This window comes from Trichophyton verrucosum (genome assembly GCF_000151505.1).
Source record: "Trichophyton verrucosum HKI 0517 chromosome Unknown contig00020_1.f1.exp, whole genome shotgun sequence".
NCBI classification, from domain to species: Eukaryota; Fungi; Ascomycota; class Eurotiomycetes; order Onygenales; family Arthrodermataceae; genus Trichophyton; species Trichophyton verrucosum.
The window spans coordinates 1-25,512 of record NW_003315621.1 but is presented as its reverse complement, the minus strand read 5'-3'; the positions used below and the strand labels follow the sequence as shown (position 1 = coordinate 25,512).

Below are 25,512 nucleotides of genomic sequence, written 5' to 3'. Positions count from 1 at the left end.
GTAGAGACAGACGGACAGACGGACAGACAGACGGACGGAGAGACAGGGCGATACGATGGCCACGCTGAAGTTTGTGAACTCGGTAACTAGTTATCTGCTGCACCCGGGGGCTCTTGTTTGGTAGTTCCCACGCTCATCCGGTTGGCTGGCTGGCTGTAGGTATGGGCGAACTTCCGCGCGACCTCGGGACTGGAACCAAGGTGTGTAGTCACTCCGTACGGGATGGCCTGCTCTGCTTACATGGATACGTGGCTGACGAGAGATGCGCAGGCTACTGGACAGTGTATGTTTTGTCTCTCATAGCGTGCTCGTGCTGCATGTTCATCAGACATCGAATGGCCGGGGGGTGCCAGAACGCAGGGTCTTTCTTTGCCAACATGAACAGTGTTCCCCGAGATCATTGACATCATCGGGGTGAAAAGGGCTGTTACAAGAGATGCTGATCTGCTCTGATATTGACGTAGCTACGGATCACTGCTGCTCGCCCAGGAACTGTCCATTTTGAGCTGGATGTGCAAAAAGAACACACGGTATGCCGCCGGCCTCTTAACACGATGATGATGATGATGGGTCACGGTTTGCCATGCCGATGATTGATGCTTGTCTGCTTCAGAATCGATTGGGCATTCTTCATGGAGGAACAATCGCCAGCATGGGTATGCGTGTACTCTGTGTCATAATTACTACTGCTCTTCTCTCACCTGCTTTATTTGTTTATTGCTTGCTCTTTTTTTTTAACAGGCCGTTTCTAGTTGATCTCGGAGGCTCGCTTGCCGTCGCTTCTCATGGCCTCTTTGCGACTGGCGTATCTACTGACTTGAACGGTAACGGGAACTATGAACCGTTCAGATGGGAACGCTTTGGGCTCTGGCTAACTTAACGTTACCCTACCAGTCACATATCTAGGCTCTGGTGGGAAGGTTGGCGATAAAATACTGGCGGTAGGTGATCTCTGCTAGAACCCCTCAGAAAAGACGGGTACCTTCTAACTAAGCTGTTCTAGGAGGTAACTTGCGATAAGTGTAAGTTTCCACCGTTTCTACTCCGTACTTTCTGCTTGGACGATCACGATGTCGTGGCTGTCCGCAGATGTCATTGGTCCAATTTGGCGAGATGGGAGAAGTGCTTCTTGGGAATCTAACGATGGCTCCAGTTGGCAACAAATTAGCATACACGACCATAAAATTCACCAACAAGGCGGATGAGATTGTGGCAAGAGGCAGCCACACAAAGTAAGGATCAAGAATGGTCATGGATGCATCGGCAAGTTGGGACTCTCGCTTACACCTCTCGTGATAGGTACATCGCCCAAGCCTTCAGGGACCCGAGAAACATCATCGAACAAAAGAAGTCCTGATCCTCGAGCTCTCAACTGTACTAGTTAACTAATATCAGTTAATTCGTTGTTTTTTTTTCGAGAAGCCTTGGAATTGCGGTTCCTCGGGAGCTACTTACCCCTTTAGACATTCTCTGACCGTTTCACATTTTCCTTGGATGAACCCTCCTTGAGATATCCCGCGAGACAGCTCCTGAATGTTGAAAACAATTCCACAGTAGCTGGTCCTTGCCCTTGAAATTTTCGGAACACGGCTAACAGGGCCAATTAACAGGGCTCTTTTGTAATTTAACACACGGGAGATTGGAACACACATACAACTAACTGATAGGATAGATATAGAGAAATACCCGTTAACGGGTTATTCTATAATGGGTAAATCATTCAGGAGGAAAACAATGGCTCTGTTCATACATGTAATAACTTCCAAATTCCACATAATTAAACATCGAAGTGGCATGCCCCTGGTTAGCTACTCAATAGCACCTTCGCGTGCAGTATCGTCTTCATCGTCGGACTCTCTTGCTGGCACGTCATTTTCATCTCCAGCTTCAACAACGGTCGTCTCCACCCCAAGAGCCTTTACTTTGGCCTGCGTCATCTCGAATACATACTGTCCAAGATGCTCAAGGTTCTCCATGGGAGTGCCCTCGTTGTCTGCAGAATCTACCGCCCTGGTTGCCGGGAACATCTCGTTGGGTATAAGCATCAGCTTATCTGGGCGTTGACCCAGAATATCAAATGCAGGCTTGAGCTCAAAGCAGGATTCAAAAACCTCTCGACGGCCGAGAATGTAAAGACCCAAGCGTGCTCGAGATAATGCTACAGTAAGCCGTCGTACGTCTCGCAGGTAGCCCACAGACTTAGTGCGGGTGAGAGAAAGAATGATGTCTAGAATAAAATTAAAGCGAAATTAGCAGGCGCGGATAGATGTTAAAAGATTTGTTGATGGGCACTTACAGTCATTCTGTTCGCCCTGGTACTTGTCTACCGTTGTGACGATTTTGGGCATACCGAAAAGAGAGTTCTTTGCACACCTGTGGCTCAGAACATCTTTGATCAATGCCTTCTGTCCTGCGTATGTGGCTAGAATCGAGATCTTCGATGCCGGATACCCCAGTAATCGCATATATTGGTAAATCCCAACTGCGTATTCGGCCTCACCGAGATTCTGGATAAAGTGGGGAGTCGGCTCCCTTTCACCTTGGCCCTGGTAGTCTGGCACGTTGATGAGCTGGTAGTCGTAGCGGAAGCCGGCGTTGGCAAGCTTGAACTCCTCTTGATTCTCGACGATGGGGAGATTGCCTAGCTTCTCATACCGCCATTTGAACAACTCGGCAATGGAGGCGCGGGCCCGACCCTGCTGGTCAAGGTTGATGGTAGGCACACCTAGCCTCACCAACCGTAGGAACAGCGTTTGTTCAAAATTGGCGTACTGGCGAAAGGCTATGTTTTGGACAATCGGCGAGTTCTGCAAGTGATCACCGCATAACACAATCCGCTTCAGGGGGAATTCTCCATTCTTCGTCTTCTGCATCATGCATGGGATCACACTTTCAATCTCCGTGATCTGTGCTGCTTCTTCCATAACCACACTGTCATAGTGGAAGCCTAGATCAGAAATCTCCTGTCGTCTCATAGCGGCATGGGTGGAGGTCATGGCAATGATTCTGGCCTCTTTAATCAGCAGATAGTTGGCCTTATCCCGCTGTTGTCGTAGAATCTCAAATGGCCGTATATCTTCCAGCTCAGAGAAGAGTTTCCTTATATGTCTCTCACAACCTTCGGCAATATCGATGAGCGTATCTTTCGAGGCATCTGCCGGGAACACGGGCTGAGGGGCGTTGGAGAAAAACCCGTGGAAAGGGAAGTGCTTGATAATTTCCTCACTTGTCGAACCATCGGATCGCACCTTATCCCAAAATTTGATCCATGCTGGACGTATATAGACAGTATCAAAATACCCCGCTGTTTCACAGGTACTTCCATGAGCTCCTTCGGCTCCAATTGAAGCAGCGAGACGGTCGACCTCTGAGAGGAACTTTACTCGATTTTCAAGGAATGACTCGACTCGGCCAAATTTGCCAAAATTAGACTCTGTCTCGAGCTCTTCCTCTCCATGGCCAAGACGAAGTAAATGGCGCTCGTCAATGTCCAACGCAACAATTTTTTGGAATAGCTGGTTGAGTGCTTGGTTGCTGTGGGCAATGAGCAGGGTACGCTCCTGGGGAAAATTATGGTATATGTTGTTTATAATCTGGGTAATCACATCCGTTTTGCCGGTTCCTGGAGGACCAACTATCACCGTCAACCCTGGCTGAGTCCCGGAGGTAATGGCTTCAACCTGAGCAGGAGTGAATCGAACTTGGTTAAGTTTCGGGGCATCCATGGGATAGGGGCCAGGGTTCGGAGGTTTATATGTAGATACTTTGATAGAATTGGAAATTGGCTGTACTGACTCTGCCTGATCTCTTCTTCGTTTCTTGGAAGGGTTCAGTGTCTCGGCTTTTGGCGACTCATCAACCATTTCGAGAACGTAAGGGGGGCCAAAGATGGTCGTAGAGCCTTCCGGCGGCTCCATTTTCTGCCCTGGGAAGCTCTCCACAAGATGATGCCAGTCAAGGAAAGTATCTCGATAATCAACAGACTTCACACGGCTTTCAAGCTCTGTATATCTCGCGCTGGCAGGATCACCATAGCCCAGGAAAACCTCCTGGAGCCACGACGGAAGTTCTGCATCGGTAATGGTCAATGATCGCATCGTCTCTAAAATAGGTCGGAAGTTGTTCTCTCGTGATTTTCGGCGTACAAGCACATTTATGAAGCCGTATATATCTGGTTTGCCCTTTTGTACTCTGTCTAGATCAGCTTTATAAGAAACTGCATCCAAGTTCACAATAAGTCTCATTAGACGAGGTCGTTGGGGATAGCCGTTAGCTCTTCCTTGTGAAGTATCCCGTAACTGGCGCCCATTCTCATCCAGGATTTGAACCACTGTGCCAGTTCGAATGTGAGAGATATTAATGCTGTTTCTAGACTCTGATCGTTGGCTGGCTGCAAGGCTAGACTTATCTACCTGTTTGGGCGTCACTGAAAGTAAAAAGACAACATCATCTGGCCGAAGCGACTCCCACTCTTGTCGGATAGTGTCACCGAGCCGGCCAACTTCGAGAGCTATTTCTGCGCGAACATAGGCTGGATGAAGAGAGCCTACTCGTGCCTGAGCCACATCGATTATAGCAGGCTTTGAAATAGGCAAAGCCATTCTAGAGAACCCGTCGAATGAAACCTTGCCATCTTGTCCCGATTTTGGCTGCATTCGCTTGACAATGGATTCCAGGTCGCTCTTAATTTCATAGAAAGACTCGGACCGATATAAAAGAAATGACCTCCACAAAAAGTCACCTAGGCTGAGATATTGGAGGTTCAGCTTTGGAATCGCGAGAGGCCTAGAGCCATCATATGTTTCATTTCGAACCAAGGCGGGGTCATATAATGACTCCTCAGTGGGAAGAATGCTGACATCTGCAGTGGCTTCTTGGAAAGTTGGCCGTCTTTCGAAATATAGAAGGAGTATTTCCAGAAGTAGCTCTCGGTCAAGTACTATATTTGTGTGCTCAGGATAGGAGGTTCTGAATCCCAATAGGTGGCAAAGCTGCTTCAACTGCGAATCATCAATGCTGCGGAGATGTTCCGCAAGCTCAGACCGTTGCTCAAGTGATCCGTAGTTTGCTAATGCAAGTAACGTTAAGTCATCTTTGAAATGCTTAAGTGCAGTCCTTTGAAGACGTGCCAATTCTTGACAGTGGATGTTGTAGGCGTCTTGCGCTGACAGATGTTGGCCGGTTTGATCATCAATAGAGAAGTTGATAAATCGCCGTAGCAGAACATAAAAATCCCTAAATAGAGTATTTTTATCATCGTTATAGAGCTTGCTCTTGCGAAGAACAGCTAAAATATTAAGATCCTTCAACAATTCATTCACGTATCGTCGAGTAGGGAGCTGGCTCTCAAGGTCCACCAATAGTTCCAGAAATCTTTCACAAAATCGAATATTATCTTCGCTGTTGCGTTCGACTTGGGCGGGATTTATACGTTGGAGAAATTCAATGAGCATAGAGTATAGCCATGACCTTTCAAATCGTATCCTCGACTTCCCTTGCTCATCTGCCGAGTCATATCGTTTGCCGGCCAATCGCCACGCCTTTTTCAGTGCTGCTGACTGCTGAAGCAAATTGTCCCTCGATTCCTTGCTGAAAAGATTGTCCCATATAGCAATGGAAACCAGTGGAGCACACTCTTTGCGAATCTGGCTGCATTCAAGAGATTGAAAAGCACCAATGACGAAAGACAGAAGATGTATTTTCGAAGGCAGTGGTAGTGTATTGTCGAGATTCATAGAGAGTATACGTCTGAAGAGGACTGAGAAATCTGAAGGACGGTCGAAGAAATGGGCTAATAGGTGTGTCTGGCGTTAGATATGTCCAACATAAATGGGATTCCTCAGGGTATACGTACTCCAAATGGGTAAATGCTCCCTTCTCTTTATTCCTACAATTACAGCTATTAACATAACATGGTAGTTCGATGCATCTTCTGTAAATGTTGGCCAAAGAAACCTTTGCGTATAATGTTAGTCAAATCGACAATCAACCACGGAGCTGCGACGTGTGTATTTACCTCTCAAGAATGTGCAGATTTTCTAGTATTAAAAGGGAATGAAGAGGAAATCCATCACGCTGCAGAGGATCCCAAATCTCATTCTTGACCACCTCTGGCCTCGCTTTGCGCACTTTGCTAGCCTTCAGCCAGTGAGCTTTAGCTAGAGACACCCATGGATTTTCGTCTTGGAAGTCATTAACCGTCGGTCGGACATCGAGGTTACGCGCCATTGCGGGGCGCATCTGTAATTCGGTCATTACAAGCAAAGAGATTGCGCCTCGTTCGTTTGCGCGGCGGCACCTAGAAGCAGCAGACCACCGGCTTGTTCGTAGAATTAAATTGGATTTGATATTTATCTGGTGGTTTAGTTAGTTGACTAGGCTTAGGTGAGGTTTTGGCGCGGCGCACGGATCATGTGCGGCAAAGCTCCAGGTCAAAAGTCTCAAAGAGGACAAAAAGAGAAAGCAACGACATTTGATAGTCAACCACAACACACTCTTTGCGCCTCTTCGCCCTGGTCAACAGCACACATTTTCGCTGGCAGAAGCAGAAATAAAAGCGTCCTGAGGATGGGTGGAAAGGATGTGGGAGCCGTGAAGGTATACAGGGATGTTATACACAGCTTGCTGGAAAAAGCTGCCGCGTTCAAGAATGCGCCTACAATCGAGCCACCAGTGACTGAAGCCAACCTGGGGGACGTCATCGAGCGTGTTTTAGCAGGTGATTATGGCGTATCTGTGGGGGCTAATCAGCAGACTCAGTATGCTGCGGTTGAGACTGCATTTCGCGAAATATTTTATGATTTGCTTGTTCGTCCTCTACATCCAGTCCCTTGGGAAGGCTTCTGCTAACACACTCGCCTGTAGGCTACAACCTCCATCGACGAGCCCTCGTTTATGCAGATATGGAACCTTTTAGATATTGTCTCCATCTTTTCGGACAACGGTACGTCTTTCAATGGACTGTAAGAGAGGCGCAACACTGGGCGAACTTATACTGAAGGCGTTCTCTAGAAAAATGCGAACCGGGCCTCATATTCTGGCTTATAGAGGAACTCCTGGATAGCCAAACTATAGACGGATGCAGAATAGTGTTTGACTATCTCGAATCTAGAAGAGAGCGCAATACTGCTGTGAGTCCCATTGATTCATAAATCTTAGACAGTTGCTAATCTTTATCTATGTATAGAAACACTTCAAACAAAAGTCTCTGATCATTCTCAGATCATGCAACGAACTGCTGAGGAGGCTCTCTCGTGCTGAAGACACAGTCTTTTGTGGCCGTGTTTTCATTTTCCTTTTCCAATCTTTCCCCTTGGGTGATAAAAGTTCCGTGAACCTCCGAGGAGAATACCACACCGAAAATGTCACGACATTCGATGCGCAACCTAAAACGCAGGCGGAAAGCGATGAGGCGATGGATATAGACATACAAGAAGACGAGACTTTGGTTTCCAATGCAAAGAGTACCGAGCAAGAGCTTACAACGGCTCAGACACCTTTGGAATCGACCAATGACGCTACACCCCAACGCGGAAATGCCCCCAGTATTCAGCCGGAACTTGAGCTCGATACCCTTTATGCTGCATTTTGGAGCCTTCAAGAGAGTTTCTCTAAGCCCACTAGACTGTTCGATACCGCACACTTCGCATCCCTGAAATCTGGACTGGAAGCAACTCTCTCAAGTTTCCGAAAAGTAAGCTCAAAGTTAGAGGTTCGTAGCACAACAAAGGGCTCAGACGAATTACGACGAGGCACAAAACGCAAGCGAGGTGAAGGAGGAGCCGATTTGCCCAATAGCTTCAACCCCAAGTATTTGACTAGTAGGGATTTATTTGAACTCGAGGTATGACGAACAGTATTTGGGTTGATATATCTTTGCTAACTGTGGTCTAGATCAATGATGTGTCTTTCCGCAGACATATTCTAGTCCAGGCCTTGATTCTCCTTGATTTTTTGCTTTCGCTAACGCCAAAGTCCAAAGCCAAGTTGGCTGATTCTACCAACAAGTCCGTTCTTTACGGTTATGTTTTAAGCGATGAAGATGTGAGTGCAAACAGATCCTGGTTTAGCAAACAAACTCCGACAATGGCTAAGTCCGTCACCTTAGGCGAAGTGGGCAACCCAAATGAGATCTTCTATTGCGAGCTACCTGCAAAAGGGCGCAGATGGAAAGTTCTATTTCCGGATGGTAGACACTGTCCTAACGAGAGATAAAAACTGGGTCCGATGGAAGGCAGAAGGATGCCCACCAATCGAACGGCCACCTGTACCTGTACAGAGTCATTTGGATACTCAGTCAAGTGCTGCCAAAATCACAGCCAACAGGCGGCTTCGCTCAACTCCTATGGGTTCGCTGGACCTTGGCTTCCTTTCTGTAGAATCAAATCTTGGGGATCTTAATCGCCTGAAAGAGCCTGGAAGGTATGGTAGCAATGGTACAGCGTGGGAGATAGTGATTTTGCTGACCTTTTTGTGGTAGATTTTCAACTCCTAGCCTTGACTTCTATATGAGTGGTATAGCAGACGATGACTTTAACATCGACATGGCAAAAGACGATGAAGAAAAAGAACAATCCATCAAAGCCAAGGCAAGCAAAACTTGGAGGACATTGAGAATTGCTTCGAGGAGTAAACTCAGTCAACTGGATAAAATAGAGGACGGGAAAAATCTGAAGGTGCTTTTTGAGGCCACGCCAGCACCAACTTCCACGTCAGGAAAACAACAGCCAGAGACTGAGAACACTGCTGACATTTCCAAAGAAGATGAAACCAAAGGAAGCAACGTTGACACTACTGCCCCAGAACCCCAACCCACTCAAACTTGACCTTGTACCCTTTACCTAAATCGGCTCATATCTGCAGATCGTTCAACAAATTTCGGGTGGCTTCAACCCGGCTTCAAAAAACGAGTCATGAAGCAATATTGGTTCGCGAGCCTCCACGTGGTTGTAACCCAGATCTATAACTGTGCAGGAACGAACCATTCTGTGCTCAATTCCTACGTGCATTCGGGTTATATTGGTTTCGACTAGATTGCAGGACCGATGTTGTCATGCAGTGATATGCAGAATCTAAAGGACATGCATGCTACGTGGTGACGATAGCTATATGTGAGCAGATGTGACCAGTGGCACAGTTGACGCAGACGCGGCAGCAGCAGCCAGGATCAAATCCCCGGCCCTGGGTTCCGGACCGATATCTACATACTTAGTTTCAAGCGATGCCCAGCATAGCTCTTATTCCCCGGAAGATATGAAAAGAAGTTATACAACGTGTTTTTTTGAAGAGGAAAGCATTGGCACCTGCTTAATAAGGAATAAGGCGAGGTTGACGGAATATTTCGTTGCGGCAGGGCTGAAACGATTTCGAAATTGGTTTAATGGGCAAGGAGCAAGGAGGGTAAGAAAAAAAAAATGAGGGAGGAGATAGGAGACGATTTCTTTCTCTGTTTTTCTTCAAGGGACAAGAGACTATCACCAACCCCGGCCGGAGCTTGCCATCATTGTGTATATTAGCGTGAGACAGCAATGGATTCCCCCGAACAACAGAACAGCCGGCTATTTACAAAGATCCCGCAAAACGGACAAGTTTCAAGCAAGCACCACCAGCAAACAGCCATGCAAGGTATCCATGGCTAGATCGACGCAAAAAAAGGTTGATCAAGTCAGAAAAAAACATGTCAAGCGCGTAACGGAGAACTCCGTCGGACAGGAGAGATGTCCGTAGCTTGGATCCTTGAAGCTGCGTTGGCTCTGCTATCTGCAGGTACGCAGCAGTCCTGCTTGCACTTCTGACAATATTCAGGTTGTCCAATCCTTCTCCCTCGATGCTCCATACATGATTCGGAGTGGCGACGAAGGGGGGAAACAGAGCCAGTGCGCATCGCAAAGGCTCCTGGCTTGCGTGTTTGCCGTTTGCCGTTTGCCGTCGAGCCAGTCAATCACTCTCTGTTTGCTGTCTGATTTTTGCTTCTGACAGCTCCCATGGCTATCCTGGCTGCATGCATGTAACTGTCTCAACGGTTTCGTGACTTCGTTCCCACATCAGAGCCTCTAATATTAAAATCACTACCAGACAGTGGAACTCCGAATCGCGGTTTTTCAGCAGAGTTTTGTCTTTTTAGCTGCCACACAAAGTCTGCAGCGGGCACTAAAGAAGCCATTTCTCTGACCGGTCCATCGGCTGGCTCATGGAAGCATCACAGAAGCCCCGATCTGCGGCAACCTTATACGCCTAGCCTGTCCTCCGATCGCTGACGTCGCCGGGTGGGCTATAATTATCCATCCAATCTCCATCTCCAGCCATCTCCGACAAGATTCGGCGGGATATCTGGCTTCTGGGGCCGCCGAGAAGACGAGCAGACGTCGATTGCAAGGAAGATGAAGAGACGAAGAAGGAAAAAGAAAAAAAATAACAATAACACCACTTGGTAAGTCACGTGGACGGTTTCAATATCCCGGTTCCCAGCCCTTAGCAGTCCTTCACCTCTCTTGCAGCCTGCACATTTCGCTTCGATGCGAGGTTGAGATGTCCAACGAAGGCCTCCGCGGTTGGTGGAAACCAGCTGCTGTTGCTTCGTTCTTTTCTTGTCCCTCCCGCGCCTCCGGATCCCCTGGGCCTGGAAACGGCTGAAAAAACAGTCATCCATCCATACAGATAAGTCACACCTGCATGCATATGCGGACGGACAGACAGACCTGCAAGAGTCGCATCTGGCTCCGGGCCGGGTTAATGTCGTCCATCCCTGTCTCTCCATCCTCCAGCTGCTAGGCTGGCCTTCCAGTGTGCAAAAGTTTTGCCTTCGCTTTAGATCAGCCAATTACCCGGGCTGTTGCGCCCTTGGCTCGACTCTTTCCCTGTCATCTTCATGGATGTTTTCCTTTCGAGACTTCTTTTTTCTTTTATTTTTTTTTGCATGATGGGACCTTTACGTTGTACGTACTTCTTACATACCTGCATGAGATACGGTAATTGAGTGACCCACCATACACCACACTCCTGCCAGCCTGCTTGCCTCCATACCTTACCGGCCAGCTGCCTACTTACATACACTGCCTGTTACATCTGCGGATCATCTGGCTTGCCTTGGGTCGATTGATGGCGGGAAGCCTCGATAGGAAGAAAGCTTGAGTGGGCGGTGCTTGATGGCTACCTAGCCGGCCTATGACACGACCCGTCTTCACATCCCGCCTGATTTGTTTCCCGCTCACCCAAGAGGGAAGGGCCTACTTCCAGCTTTTCAAGGAACTTGGGCAGTCATTACGGTGCACTCCTGCAAGATAGATCCCTCACGACGTTCGAAAGGTTATATTAGAAAGGACGTCTTTCACTGAAGAGCCTAAGCCAACCTCGGGGGCCGGTCCGATCTGACCGTGCCCTTTCTGCGTCTCTTTTGATTCGTGACTAGTCGGTTTTGCAATTCCCGCGGGCATAGCCTCTATTCCTCTTCCAGAAATCCAGGGGGGTGGGATTTTTGGTTTGTGGTAGCCTTACCTGATCTCCAACTGGCGGCTCCCACTCGACGCCATGGGCTTTGCGTCGAACTGTGTGCCAGCATTCGTTCTCGTGCTGTTGTGGCCAATCTCTCTTCAGGACTTCTGTCCAACAACCGCCCGTCTATGATGCTACCCTACGGGCTGTTCTGCATGCCCCGCATTGGTTCCAGCTACACTTGCGCCCCTGTCACCCCATAAGCCACGCCCGGATAGAGCTGGGAAAGATAAAAATGTGGAAGAGGGAGCATGACTCTGGATGCTTTATCGAACGCCTATCTTTTCTCGACCTTCTCTTCCTTCTGCCAGCCAGTATTGGCCCACAGGAGAGGCTTAAGATTTGCAGGGTCTCCTAAGCGGTCTTACCCCGGCCTCCCAGGGATCTCCAAGGCTTCAGACTCAAGACCCAGAATAATACATGCATCTTACAGGTAAATCTTCCACTTTTCTTTTGGGGGGCTTTTGGCCCTTCGTCTATTTTCCGGGGAGACGAGGTTGGCACATACAGCCAATTCTCCCTTGTTTACTTGTAAAGCATAAAAAAATGCTTTCTCTTGCTGTGTTACAGCCAATATGATAAGGGCGCCCCTCGCTCTCGTTTTCGGTTTCTGGAAATCTGATATTATCAGCAAAGAAAAGGAAATACAAGATAAAACAGACTAGTTTATGTTGAGAAACGATCTTATGTGGTGGTCGGTGCACGCGACCCCCAGTGATCACGTACATAACGATAAGGAGTTGGATCCGATCAAGTGCAGCATCCCTCTTAAAATAATTTAAAGAGTGTTGTGATCTTCGCATCAACGTGAGACTCTGGTATCCCCATCCTTGAATGACCCACAACCCATGCATCGCATACTTCCCCCATGTGCTAAGCTAAGCTAGGCACTACTCCGAGATGCTGGTCTGAGCATGACAGGGTGGCTGTCTATGCTTATCCTGGCCCCCTCCTCTCATCATTCAAGCCCAAAACTCCTAGGAGACCGTTGCACCCCGGCTCCTGTGTTTTTTGTATCTGGTGTTAAGGTACTCGGATATCCCGTATTTTTTCTTTTCAAGGAAAAAAAAAGGAATGGGAAAGAAAAAGAAATGAATGCAAAGTCGTCATTTTCCCGTGGCTACGCCAACCTTGGAACTCTCTTCCTTTTCGTTTGTGCTCCTCACGGCGGATTTCCCCCCCTTGGCCGCCTTGTTCGATGTCTGCCTGTATCGGTCAATTATCCGCCGCTGTCGATAAATACGGCAGCGTTCTAACTTTCCCACCGGCGTGCCTCCAACTACCCTGTAACCCAACTACCTCCCTCTTTTGTCGTAGGCCAGTCGAACTCTATTATTACAAGTTGCCCTCGATCCCAGAGAATCGGGTCCCTTTTGAGCCTTGAGTCTTCCCTGCTGATCGTCTCAGCTTCTCACAATCACTACACAAAAAGAGAATCGATTTTTCCTGACTACAGACAACACCTGTCAGTTTCCTTTGACATCGACGTTGTGGGGACAAGCTCTCCATCTTATTGTTTTGAACCGCAGTGATCCAGTGGAGCATATCTCCAGAGAGCTAGACAACAGACAGGCAATTGGCATATCTATGGCTGAAACATAGGTGGCCCTCCGGCAACATCGGATACCTACCACGAGTTGACGATATATATCTGCTACTATAGTCCCTCCCACGTTGAACCCTTTCCCCGTCTCTTCTAGTTTTCTACCCTGTTTCTGCTTCCTCCTTAATACAGCATGTCGACCCATGAAGTCTATACAGATGTTTCTGGCTGGACCAATACGCGGATAGGAGACCAGTTGCCATCATCACAGTTGCACAATTACCATCCATCTACGATGATTATGCAATTCTGTGAATCGCCAATTACCGACTCGCTCAAGCAAGAGCCAGATGCAACCCCGGGCCAATGTGATATTCGAGGTCTGGCCTATTTGAAGGCAGCTGAACAAGGACACAGCTCACAGGATCCTAGTGATAGTTGCTATATGGGTTCCCACAAGGGGAGCCAGGGGGACCTCTCCTGCAGTGACCTAACGGATGCTCTACAGTCGAGTTCAGCGAGCTCTTGCCCCGGAAGTCCCCAGACTCCCGGTGACGGGGAGCAGCAAAGCGATAGCGGGCATATCGATAGCAAGCAGGAAATATACAGCCCTGCTACAGAGGACGTGGAAATTCATGACGCAGATGACGAACCCAAACCTACCGGAGGGGAGAAGATTGACAGGAAAAAGATGAAGCGGTTTAGGTACTGAGGATCCCCTGTACGTTTGAGATATTGTCGAATTATGCTAACCCACCCTTACAGGCTTACCCATAACCAAACTCGGTATCTTATGAGTGAATTTACTCGTCAAGCGCATCCAGACGCTGCTCATCGTGAGAGGTTATCTAGAGAAATTTCTGGACTGAGCCCACGGCAAGTCCAGGTCTGGTTTCAGAATAGGTATACTCCCTTTTCATTCCATGATCTTAATACTATAACGCTAATAATAAATGTTGAAAAGGCGGGCAAAGCTCAAGCGTCTATCTCTAGACGATCGGGAGCGGGTCTTGAAATCTCGGGCACTTCCTGATGATTTTGATATGGCCCAGTCTCTACAATCGTCCTATGCGACGGAACACCATGGTTATACCACACCTCTAGTCTCCCCAGGCACCTTCTTCCCGCCAGAAGAAAATGATCCATATGGCTCAGCGCGGGCGGGAACGGCAGCAGCAGATGATTACACTACTTCTCCTTTGAGCTCTACGTCAGCCTATGGTAGCTATTTCGGTCGGGATAGCTCTGCCTACAGTCGCGGCTCTGACTCGATATCTAGTATGTCGACATCTAGTGACAGCATAGGCAGCTTTGGTTCTATGCCTTCTGCAAATCCCTCCATTCATGGCCGTATGAACTTTGTACCCAGAAGCTTTGGAGAACAGCAGGGGGCCATGCGCCCCTCTGTCCCACAGCTTCACATGTACAATACCTCCCTCAGAGCGAGGGCAGGATCACTGAATCTCCCTATGCGCGGTACTATCCCTTGCCATACTCCGCCTTTGGAGTACACAGACACAGACTCCTCCACAAACATAAATAATGCATATGGCAGTCGATCTCTGGATGCATCTACTCGGAGAGATCCGTTTGGTCTAGGTAAGAAACCATGAGAGTGTCAACATAAACAACCCCTCCCCAACATTTGCTAACCAGCCAATAGGTTCTGTGGCAGAAGAGTTCAAGCAGAAGACGGTAGGACAGCCTGTGACCGCTACGCCAAGGATAGGTGAAGGATCGCCGCCGAAGGCAGACCATAGTCGTGCAGCCGCCGTAGCCTTGCAGTCTGCGCCCCTTCAATCCACACAGGAAGAGGATCAGCTCTCGGGGCTCGGTCCGCAGTTCAACCTAAGTTCATTTGGGATTACCTACCCTCGACAAAGCCCATCTACCAGCCCGAACCATCCAACATCTCATCCGTCAAGCAAAAGTTCCGATATGCAAGGTGCTTATAACAATCATGGCACAGCCTGGCTGCAACAAACCATACAGCAAAAACTAAGCTGCTACCCAGAACCGGATTACTCCGCCCCAAGGCAGCGAGGCTACTTCTATCAATCTAATACAGAAACGATATGATATCTTGTCAACGCGACACGTTGACTTAGATTCATTTCACGGTAATGAGAGATTCCCTTACTGGAAAATCATTCACTACTACTATTACTTACTATTTACTCCTATTACTATTCATGTCTATTACTTTCACAACATATGGCCCCCTTTTTACCTGCCATATTCTGCTGGCCTTGCCTACCTTTCTAGCACATACTTTTCAGGATGCCTTTTGCTTGTCTTTCAAGGCTAAACATAATGGTTCGTTTTATCTATGGGGTTTATGGCGTTTTCATTGAAAGCATCTCTCTAGCTTTACTTTCCGCATCGGCATGTTTTTTATTCCTTTCACCCGGTTTCCAATTTCTACCGTTCGATATACCTTCCTCCTTATTCTCTATTCCGTCCCCCTTTCATTTGAATAAGCGGTTGATTTTGATGGCTTTTATTGCGCTACTTGTTTCCTATGTTTTATTTTCCTCTATATCTCAGGCCACCTTTGTCTGAGATGATGCTCATTCCACAAGTGGGTTGGTAATAGTGTTGCATCCAAGCCCAACTATTACCTCCTTAATGACCACATCGCACTCTGGCTCCTGTACGTACTTACTATATTAGCCCCGAGGATTTAGCCACCTCATTTCCCTCTAAATCCCAATCCATCCGGTATTCGCATTCTCCCGTTTACCTCTGTCAAACCTACCCTTACTATGACGAAACCAAGATCACATGACATTTGCTTAATAATCATATAGTTGTTTATCCAATCGCAGTCGAGATGTTGGTAATTGCGCGCTGGAGGAAAGGAAGGAGGTCGAAGTAAGGGAGGGCATATAAAAAAGACCTTATCCCTCGAGCAATAGGCAGAAGAAACTGCCCATCTTCCTTTCTTTCATTTATCCTCTGATGTTTTTCTTGGTTGGAAATCAGCCGTCCATCTGATACTGATACCTATTATCCGCCTTCCCAAAGAAGATAACGGGAAAATACCCGGTCAAGCAGATTCAGAATCAAAACAGAATAAAAACACGCGAAAATGGCTGCTCCACCACAGTCCTGCTGTCACGCATCCAAGGAGGGTTGTGTTTGTGCCGCTCAAGCAAGGTGCTCTTGTGGCAAGGAACAGGCTCTTCACTGCAACTGCACCAAGGCAGAAACCGAAAACGACATGTCTGGCCCACGTTGTTCCTGCAGTAGGTTAATGTTCTGGCCTTTTCCTTCTTTTCTTGCTTGATTTCCGGTCTTTTGCCATTGAATTTATATCTTTATCTTCCCCCCTTGTCCCTGTCCCTCCGTGCCGCGACTGCGTGTCGAGGGGGTCGTTTTCTCGCTTGCTGGAAGATAAATCTAACAAGGGCACTCGTGGCACGACTAATAGGAAGCCGCCCGGCTGGGCAATGTACGTGTGAGAGGGCCATGTCCGAAAACCATCCTATTTCCGGTGATGCATGCCCTTGTGGAAAGAGGGGGGCTGGTACGTTTCATCTTCCATCCTCGACCCGGCATGGCTCGATTTACCTATCTCCACCTCTTTCTGCGTGCGAGCATGGCAGACAGGCTAATTTTTGAGATTTCCTTAGACTCATGTACGTGCGAGAGGGCCGTTGACTCTGGAAACTTCCCCGGAGAGATCGATTTCACCTACAAGGTGTAAAGAAGGTTAAATGCGGTGCTCAGGGGGACTCGGGGGTAGGCTTGTTTGCGACGCTGTGGGCGGCATTTTCATTTGTTTCGTCAATTTGGGCCAGGTCTGCTGTTTATTTTCTGGTTTCTGGTTTTTTGCAAGGTATATCACCTTCTCGTCGTTAGGTTAGCTACTCAGCATATCAAGGAGTCAACGTCCATCAGACTGCGTTTCCTCTGTGTTTTATTTTGTCTCTGCGTAGAATTCCAGGTTAGGGGTAGGTACTCCGTATACTTCCAGGAACTAAGTGCTGGTAGTAATAATACATGAGAAACCAGGCTCTGTGCCTGCCTTTCGCCCTTTGATCGTGGCCTTCGGGTTGTTGTCCTTTTTTACTCGCAAAAACGAGATCGAGGTCAGGTAAAGGGCGCACGGACGCAGGGGGTCCAGCCGGCCGGCGGTTTGATAATCCGGCAAAATGTTTTTCCGCATCGAGCTCGCTGTCGCCCGATTTGGACGGGCGCCAGGGGAACAGACAGCAAGATAGCAAGCAAGCAAGCAAGGAAACATCCTGCCTCTTGTTCTACACTCTGTCGCCCCGCGGACACATGCGGCGAAGCCCGAGGAGCTTATAGAGCTGTGTATATGGATAGGAAAGCTAGGAGACGCGTGCCTTGTCTGTCCTGTTCCCCCGAAGTGTTGACCTCCGTCCCTCGTTTCAGCGAGTGTTGCACGGCCTATAGGCACCGGATTGCGATCAATATCTGACCAGATCCGCCCTTTGCGATACCTATACCGTCATCAAAAATGCTGGCATCGTGTGCCTGGCAATGATTAGGAAGAAGAATGCACCAGTGGAATGCACATGAACCGTAACTTGACACCTCCAAGCTGGCACCAAACCGAAGGATAGAGAGGCCAAAAAGGAAGAGGAGACCACGGAAGCAGATATTCGGGATCTCGCGCCGAACTGAGTCGCTATGTCTTCTATGCGCGGGCTGGTTCAGTTCATAGCTGATCTGCGGAATGCTCGAGCTAGGGAACTGGAGGAGAAACGTATCAATAAGGAGCTGGCCAATATCCGACAGAAATTTAAGGATGGAAGCCTGAACGGCTATCAGAAGAAGAAATATGTTTGCAAACTTCTATACGTCTATATTCAAGGCTATGATGTCGATTTTGGTCATTTGGAGGCTGTCAACCTGATATCTGCTACGAAATATTCTGAGAAGCAAATAGGGTACCTGGCCGTCACGCTTTTTCTTCACGAACAGCATGAATTACTCCACTTGGTAGTGAACAGTATCCGGAAGGACCTGCTGGATCACCATGAGTTAAACAACTGTCTTGCTCTACACGCGGTTGCCAATGTCGGTGGAAGGGAAATGGGTGAAGCCTTAAGTGCAGATGTGCATCGTTTATTAATATCCCCGTATGTTGTGATATCCCTGGTTATATATCCGCCTAACCTAAATTTACTAACGTAACATAAATGCAGTGCATCCAAAGCCTTTGTCAAGAAGAAGGCTGCCCTCACCCTTCTCCGGCTATACCGTAAATACCCAGGAATTGTCCAGCAGGAGTGGGCTGAGCGCATCGTATCATTAATGGACGACCCAGACATGGGCGTAGCCCTCTCTGTCACCTCTCTAGTCATGGCGCTTGTTCAGGATAACCCTGATCAATATAAGGGAAGCTATGTCAAGGCAGCCCAGCGACTGAAGAGGATTGTTATTGACCATGATATTGCGCCTGACTACATCTACTACAATGTTGGGTGTCCTTGGATGCAAGTTAAACTGCTTCGATTGTTGCAGTATTATCCTCCCTCGGGTTAGTTGATCCCAAAACCGTGGAATTTAAACAAGTTGGTAGCTAACCATCATCATTCCTAATCTGGTAGAGGATGTCCATGTGAGAGATCTAATAAGGCAGAGTATTCAACAAATCATGAACTCCGCCATGGATATGCCAAAAAATGTTCAACAAAACAATGCGCAGAACGCGGTACTCTTTGAAGCCATCAATCTCTTAATCCACCTCGACAGTGAACACACCCTCATGATGCAGATTTCCTCCCGTCTTGGGAAATTTATTCAATCCCGGGAAACAAACGTGAGATACCTTGGATTGGATGCAATGACTCATTTCGCAGCCAGGGCAGAGACCCTGGACCCCATACAGAAGCATCAAAACATCATTCTTGGATCTTTGCGAGATAGGGATATCAGTGTCCGAAGAAAGGGGTTGGATCTCCTTTACAGCATGTGTGATACGTCAAACGCCCGACCCATCGTTAACGAGCTTCTCAAGCACCTTCAAAGCGCTGACTTCGCCATTCGGGAGGAAATGGTACTCAAGATTGCTATTCTAACAGAAAAGTATGCTACGGACGCTCAATGGTATATTGATATCTCGCTCAAGCTGTTATCTGTGGCCGGCGACCATGTCAGTGATGAAGTTTGGCAGCGAGTTGTTCAGGTAGTTACGAATAACGAAGAGCTCCAAGCTTATGCCGCACAACACATTTTGGGTTATATCAAGGGAGAGTGTCATGACAGTCTGGTGAAGATCGGTGGTTATATCCTGGGCGAATTTGGTCATCTCATTGCAGATAACAAAGGATGCTCACCCATCGAGCAGTTTCTGGCACTATATTCGAAGATGGCGTTCTGTTCTGACAACACTCGGGCCTTGCTCCTATCATCCTTTATCAAGTTTGTAAATCTCTTCCCAGAGATCAAACCGCAAATACTTCGAGTCTTCCAAGTATACAGCCACTCGCCCGATTCAGAGATGCAACAACGGGCTTACGAATACCTAATGCTTGCTACGCTACCTACTGATGACCTCTTGCGGACCGTCTGCGACGAGATGCCACCTTTCTCTGAGAGAATTTCAGTCCTATTGTCCCGACTACATCAAAAGAGCTCTGGAACGAGTGATAAGCGGACCTGGGTTGTTGGAGGCAAAGATGCCAACGCAGATGATAAGGAGTTTATGTTGACACAGAATACGGGTCTGAAACGCACCTTCACATCGGCTGCCAACGGACCGGTTGCTGCACAGCAGACAGGGGCGAAAGGCACAACATCCAGCGATCTGGAAGGTTTGGACTTTGCTTCATCCGGCGAAACGGCACCGAACTTGGCCAGTGCCGCCCATTTATCTCCGGACTGGGAGCCTGGGTTTAACCGACTCTTCTTCGCGACTGAGGGAGTCTTGTTTGAGGATGCCCAAATCCAGGTTGGTCTTCGTTCCGAGTACCGAGCTCACCTCGGAGTCTGCAAGCTTTACTTTGCAAATAAATCCGCGTATTCAATCGGGTCGTTTACCATAACGCTGGATAACCCTTCACCTGAGAGTCTGAAGATTGATACGAAGGATATACCCGACCCAGATGTTGTTGCATCTGGTCAAACACACCAAACAGTTTGCTTCGAGTGTCTCGGCCCGTTTACCAAGGCGCCCACGATTCGGATATCATACCTTGCTGGTGCACTGCAAGCGTATACCCTGCAGCTACCTATCCTCATGCATAGATACATTGAGGCTTCGTCCCTGACGTCGGACGATTTCTTTAAGCGTTGGCGGCAAATAGGCGGTGGACCCTTGGAGAGCCAATCGACGTTTGGCCTTGTAAAGAAAGGCCGTCCTCTAAGCGAAAGAGATCTCCAGTCAATTGTCGAGAGTTTCAAATGGAAGATTCTTGCAAATGTTGACCCGAACCAGAAGAACCTTGTTGGATGTGCTGTTTACCAAACCCAAAGCTCGAAGACTGGGTGTTTACTCAGGCTTGAGCCCAACTATGAGAAACAGGTAAGCTGTGTTTGCATTTCTTTTATTTATCATTACTCTTGTCTTTGACCTGGTTCACTAACACATATCCAGATGTACCGCATCACCATTCGGGCGACCCAAGAGGGCGTACCGCGAGCCTTGGTTGAATTGATGGAGGACAGAATCTCTAGAGGAACTGTTGGCGATATCTTTGGCGACTAGCAGCCATACGGGATTCATGGATGCCAGAGTTCTCAGTTAACCATGGTACCGAGCACTCTATGTCTATTTACCTATATATTCCCCTGAAAATAAAGGCATCAAATTCTGAGCCTGTGCGGCCAGTGTTTTTCAATCTATATTCTTATAATAATAACTATAAAGGTGGGCGGGCCCTATGGTAATGATGGCTCTCTTTTAAATTACGACTTCGCCTCGCCCTTGGGTGGACGAGCCCCAAAGATCGTACTCCCAACTCTGACCTGGTTGCTGCCCATTGCAATCGCGCCCTCAAAATCATTACTCATGCCCATGCTCAATTCCAATGTTTCCTCTCCCTTCAACGATAACTTCTCCACCACCATATCTCTTGTATCTCGTAGACAAGCAAAGTCTTCATTCTCGTTTTCCGGCGTAGTAGCCTTGGATCGCGCGATGGCCCCAATAGTCATTAAACCCTGGAGCTTCAGCCGAGGACAATTTTCTCTGATAAACCGACACAGTTCCAGCGTAGGCTCGCCTGGCTGTATGCCTGATTTATTCTCTTCTCCCGACGTATTAACCTGCACAAACACACGTAGCCGTCTATCCAGAGGTTGATTGGCGTCGTTTTCTTTCTGCTTGAATTCCGCTCGTTCGCCCCAGCCTTTATCCAGCAAAGACGCCTTTTTCTCTGTATCCACGCTCTCAACGGCCCAGAGTCCCCGTACCTCGCGTGCAAGTGTAACGCATTTGTTCGACTGCAGTCCGCCGATAAAGTGCCATCTGATTTCGGGGGGCAGGGCCTTGGACTTCTCAAGGAGTTCCTGCATATAATTTTCTCCGAAGTGCAGGTGGGATGTAGGTGGGGAGTGAAGCGCAAGGATATCAGAGACCGGCTTTAGTTTGGATACTGCGACGAGGCGCACGGGAGGAGCTGCAGAGCTATTATTATTATTACTGTCGCTGGTCGAGGTCGCAGCAACAGGGCCGGCGCTGGGGCTGGGGCTGGTTTCATTGTGGTTGTTTCGGCTGTTTGATGCTGCTGCAATGCGTTTTGAGACCGCGGATAGATTTGCGATCAGCACGGAGGCGCGAGTGGGGGCAGACATGTCTTCGCCGACTGCTGTGCTCATTCTGAAGCCACAGCACTCGATGTGATATAAACTGGTGCAGTTGTAGCAGTTGCAGTTGGAGGGTATGGAGTTGTTGGTATGATGCCGTATGCAGAGCAATTGGATAGTTATTTATTCCGGGTTGACAGGAGTCGCTGGGCCAAGCTAACTAATAGTTAACTTAACTAGAGCCGAGGCTCCCAAAGCATTCCCGTACCATTCAGGTTGCCCTTTGAGAGCAGCTGGAGAATGTTACTCTCATGTGTCTCCTGTGAAGCTCCTGCAACCAGTATCTTCAGTGACACATAGCGTTGAAGCTGCTGGTCTCGGGCAAGCCAGATTGTGGAATAGCCGCCAGAACCAAGCTTGTGGACTACAACGTAGCGCCCATCGCAGAAGCTGTCGCCAATGACGGTTGGATGGTAACCGCCGGGCCTATACCCTTCCAAGTCCTCGACATCCGACTCTGGGTGATATAATGCTTCTGTTGCCGATGGTGTTGGCTCAGTGATGGTACTAAAACGCAAAAATCAATGTCCTGGCTGCAAAACAAGTTGCGACGCCGGGAATTTTCTGTTTTTGTATTGGTAGCGCTGAGAAAGCAAAGGAGTAAGCCTCCAGCCAGCACTCATCGTCTGGTGTGTGATCGCGGAAGCCTCAAGCTGTTGATGCTGATCGAGGCATCAATAATGCATGTGATGGATTTGGGCTTTGGGTGGCCCCATGATACAGCAGTAGTTAGGCCTACGTAGTCAGTTACATCGTTAACTATGGCGATAACTAACAAGAGGAACAAAATGTTGAAGACGGCGGCATCTCTATCTATGCTTGTATCATTATACTGCTTAACAGTGGTTGTGACACGGCTTTCCCACTCGCTTCCATGCTGTTAATTAACTACCTAGCCAAGGAGCCTCCCAAAGTCCCTTACGGAGGAAATTCACGGGCGGGAGCATCTGCAAACATATCATCGCTCAGCCCGGTGCTCCAGTCGTTTTTGGACAGAAACATGGCTTGGGATTGTCAGTAACTATCAAACGATAGAAAGAGTGGCGATCAGAAGGGTCATAGCTACCAAGGACAAAAAGAGCAAAATTGTCTAGACGAGATGGGTCAGCATGCTGCATCATTGAAATAGTTAGACACCCCGACGTACCAGCATTTTTCAATGCATACAGATGGTTGTTGTCGGCATGGCGGACTGCCTCCTGCCAGCCATAACCGTCGACATCTGCTGGGATATCACCTAAAGATACCTGTTAGAGGGTTGAAAGGAAATGGCCCGGCTGACCGGGGTTCGGGGTATTATCGTACTGGTGACAAGATTCTGAAGGAAGAAGTCACAGTGCGATACTTCATGGACCAGGACAAACATCAACGAAGTAGCAAAACTGTCAATGTGTATGCCTTTGGAGAACGTTGGGGGGCGGGATGTCATATCGATTTGATAGTCTCCCAAGTCAGAGTAGTGTTCAAACATCTTGGGACATAAGACGATAATTTCGCGGGACCCTCCGTCCATGTGGAAGGCTTGCAAGTCTTCATCACACTTAGGAACTGGCATCAAGACCCATGCTTGGCCATTGACTTCTAATGGCCGGTTGTCCCAGTAGATCAAATCCCCATGCGGATCTATAAAAAGAAAGGCAAAATCTCAGTATTGTATATATTGTCAGATATTGGCGTATCTGGACCTACTTTCATGAGGCTGTGGCGGTAGTGGTGCATCGGGGGGCCCTGTCTGGGACAGAAAGCTGTCGTCACACCATATATCAAAACCCATGCCGGGGATGTTTTCAATCAGTCGGTCCATCATATCTAGAAAGTAGAAGTTTTTGTTTGATTTGCTCAGCTCAGAAAATCACTGATTTAGCGGGAGCAAGGGGTTCACGCTGCCAAACCTATGACATATTCTATCCGAGTTCTGCCAATGTAACCTCCCGGAGTATTTGGAAGATAAGAGGTCCCATAGAGACTCTCAAAGGTGTATAATGTTGAGCGATCTATGCCGCTCAGGCTGGTTTCGCTGACTGGGTTTCTTTCTAAGACTCTCTTTAGCCTTAGCAATCGCAAACGGGCATGGCTGAGCTATTCGTACAGGTTAATCCCTTGCCGCTATGCATTGAACTGTTGACATCAACATAAAAGATTGCTTGCTTGGCGTACCCCGAGTGTGATTCCAAGGAGAGCATGGTGGACTTTATCTTCGTTTCCTCGACACTGGTACAGGTTTGTAATTCTTGATATTGGATGAGCTAGGCGTGTTGAATTGGACCCAGGACGAGGCCGTATCTTGAGTGCTGACGCTGCATGGCAGAGGTATAGTACAGTTAGCCACAGGGCAAAGGAGGTAAGGCGCCTTAAGGTAAGACTAGATGGTGAGTAGAACCCTCCCATCGTATTCTGCAAGAACTGCTTGGAAAAGCTGTTTAAAAATAATCGAATGAGTCGTGGATGTAACAGCCTGAGGTGTATCCCGTTGGCTGGCTGCGGCAAAAGTAACTATTTATAAAAGCATGGTAGACACAAGGAGTCCCGGTTTATTTCACTCTTTGATCCGGGGGTACTGAGAAAAGAGTGGTATGGTATCGCTAGATCCGTTAAAGACATAGGTACAGCCCCTTTCGCTGAGATGCTGGCTGTGGCCGAAGCGCGACCAGATAGAAATGCTCTATCATTACCCTGCAATAAGCGTGTGGTTACCGAGGCAGATGCCTGTATCACAGCTGTGTTGGACTCCATTTATGGTACTAGATCCAGTGGATATGATCCCTGGACTGATAAAAGCAGAAGTTGAGAGGTGATGGTATTTGCCCCCTGGCAACTAGTTATCTGTCATTGCAGATTGAATCTCAGGATATCCTATGTAGGGCGCTGTTAGGGTTATTTTCTCCAAAGTAACTTGATTTCCAGAAGCCACTGCGTTACGCTGATAACGCTGATTGCATAAGGTATTAGCTCCTTGCAGTGCTCCAAAAATCCATGTAAAAGGGCTTGCTTTGCTGTGCTTGTTGTGCCTTGGGGAACAGGGGTAAATTGCTTAAGCTTCAAAAAGTAATCCACAGCGCCAGGTGAGTCGCACATCTTCGACGCCCTGGCTCCATCAGACGAAATTCGATACATCTTTGAAATAAAGGGATATATCCGGGGAGCATAGGCTCTCTCAAATCCAGGGGCTCAATAAAAAACCCACCTCGCTTTCTTGAAACGCCTTGTTTGTTTATGTATTTTGGCATGATAGAGTAGTATGGCAGTTTAACCAATCCTTTTGGAGATATGATGTCTTTGTTCAAGCACGCTGGAAAACGGCTCAGAAAAGCGCCCTGTGCTTCGTGTGACACTGGTATTGGAGTCCACATCGTAAGGTAAATTCCCGCTTTTAAGCAGAATAATTGAGCCGCCACAGCAACAACCGCTGCTTGGTTCCGCTTTGGCACAGATGACTGGCGACATGGCGTTAAGCAAAAAATGTGACCGTTTATAATGTTCGGATGGTGGGTATAGCTTGATGATATATCTTCAACCCGGCTGCAGATATGCCAGCCGATTGTCCAGTACCCACAGCTCAGCGATACCGAGCGACCCTGCTTTATTATTAGACAGGATAGAGCAGGACAACATATCTGAGCCCCTACCTACAGGGTTACACAAAATATTGTTAAGTATTAGGTGACCATAGATCTCAGATGCAAGGCTCCGCCCAAAGG

General features: G+C 48.1%; 8 protein-coding genes across 8 annotated transcripts; 4 read left to right on the top strand and 4 right to left on the bottom strand.

The window, feature by feature from the left end:
* Positions 1–1,808: 1,808 nt before the first annotated feature.
* On the bottom strand, positions 1,809–6,228 carry TRV_00270 (uncharacterized protein; the record flags this gene model as incomplete). The annotated part of the gene is made up of 4 exons (XM_003025462.1): positions 1,809–2,227; positions 2,297–5,748; positions 5,855–5,887; positions 6,017–6,228. 4 exons carry the CDS (start codon positions 6,226–6,228, stop codon positions 1,809–1,811), a joined length of 4,116 nt encoding a protein of 1,371 aa, XP_003025508.1.
* Positions 6,229–6,411: 183 nt separating this feature from the next.
* Positions 6,412–8,825, top strand: TRV_00269 (uncharacterized protein; the record flags this gene model as incomplete). The annotated part of the gene is made up of 7 exons (XM_003025461.1): positions 6,412–6,807; positions 6,865–6,943; positions 7,048–7,130; positions 7,187–7,843; positions 7,894–8,043; positions 8,108–8,421; positions 8,495–8,825. The coding sequence occupies 7 exons, from the start codon at positions 6,412–6,414 to the stop codon at positions 8,823–8,825; spliced, it is 2,010 nt and encodes a 669-aa protein (XP_003025507.1).
* Positions 8,826–10,276: 1,451 nt separating this feature from the next.
* TRV_00268 (uncharacterized protein) lies at positions 10,277–10,648 on the bottom strand (the record flags this gene model as incomplete). Its single annotated transcript, XM_003025460.1, has 1 exon — positions 10,277–10,648. The coding sequence occupies one exon, from the start codon at positions 10,646–10,648 to the stop codon at positions 10,277–10,279; it is 372 nt and encodes a 123-aa protein (XP_003025506.1).
* Positions 10,649–13,226: 2,578 nt separating this feature from the next.
* On the top strand, positions 13,227–13,745 carry TRV_00267 (uncharacterized protein; the record flags this gene model as incomplete). The annotated part of the gene is made up of 1 exon (XM_003025459.1): positions 13,227–13,745. The coding sequence occupies one exon, from the start codon at positions 13,227–13,229 to the stop codon at positions 13,743–13,745; it is 519 nt and encodes a 172-aa protein (XP_003025505.1).
* A 241-nt stretch (positions 13,746–13,986) lies between these two features.
* Positions 13,987–15,112, top strand: TRV_00266 (homeobox transcription factor, putative; the record flags this gene model as incomplete). The annotated part of the gene is made up of 2 exons (XM_003025458.1): positions 13,987–14,632; positions 14,697–15,112. 2 exons carry the CDS (start codon positions 13,987–13,989, stop codon positions 15,110–15,112), a joined length of 1,062 nt encoding a protein of 353 aa, XP_003025504.1.
* Positions 15,113–17,692: 2,580 nt separating this feature from the next.
* Positions 17,693–20,714, top strand: TRV_00265 (uncharacterized protein; the record flags this gene model as incomplete). Its single annotated transcript, XM_003025457.1, has 4 exons — positions 17,693–18,144; positions 18,211–18,545; positions 18,616–20,531; positions 20,604–20,714. 4 exons carry the CDS (start codon positions 17,693–17,695, stop codon positions 20,712–20,714), a joined length of 2,814 nt encoding a protein of 937 aa, XP_003025503.1.
* A 200-nt stretch (positions 20,715–20,914) lies between these two features.
* Positions 20,915–21,826, bottom strand: TRV_00264 (uncharacterized protein; the record flags this gene model as incomplete). The annotated part of the gene is made up of 1 exon (XM_003025456.1): positions 20,915–21,826. The coding sequence occupies one exon, from the start codon at positions 21,824–21,826 to the stop codon at positions 20,915–20,917; it is 912 nt and encodes a 303-aa protein (XP_003025502.1).
* A 953-nt stretch (positions 21,827–22,779) lies between these two features.
* On the bottom strand, positions 22,780–23,618 carry TRV_00263 (protein kinase, putative; the record flags this gene model as incomplete). The annotated part of the gene is made up of 3 exons (XM_003025455.1): positions 22,780–23,051; positions 23,120–23,437; positions 23,504–23,618. 3 exons carry the CDS (start codon positions 23,616–23,618, stop codon positions 22,780–22,782), a joined length of 705 nt encoding a protein of 234 aa, XP_003025501.1.
* Between the last annotated feature and the right edge of the window lie 1,894 nt (positions 23,619–25,512).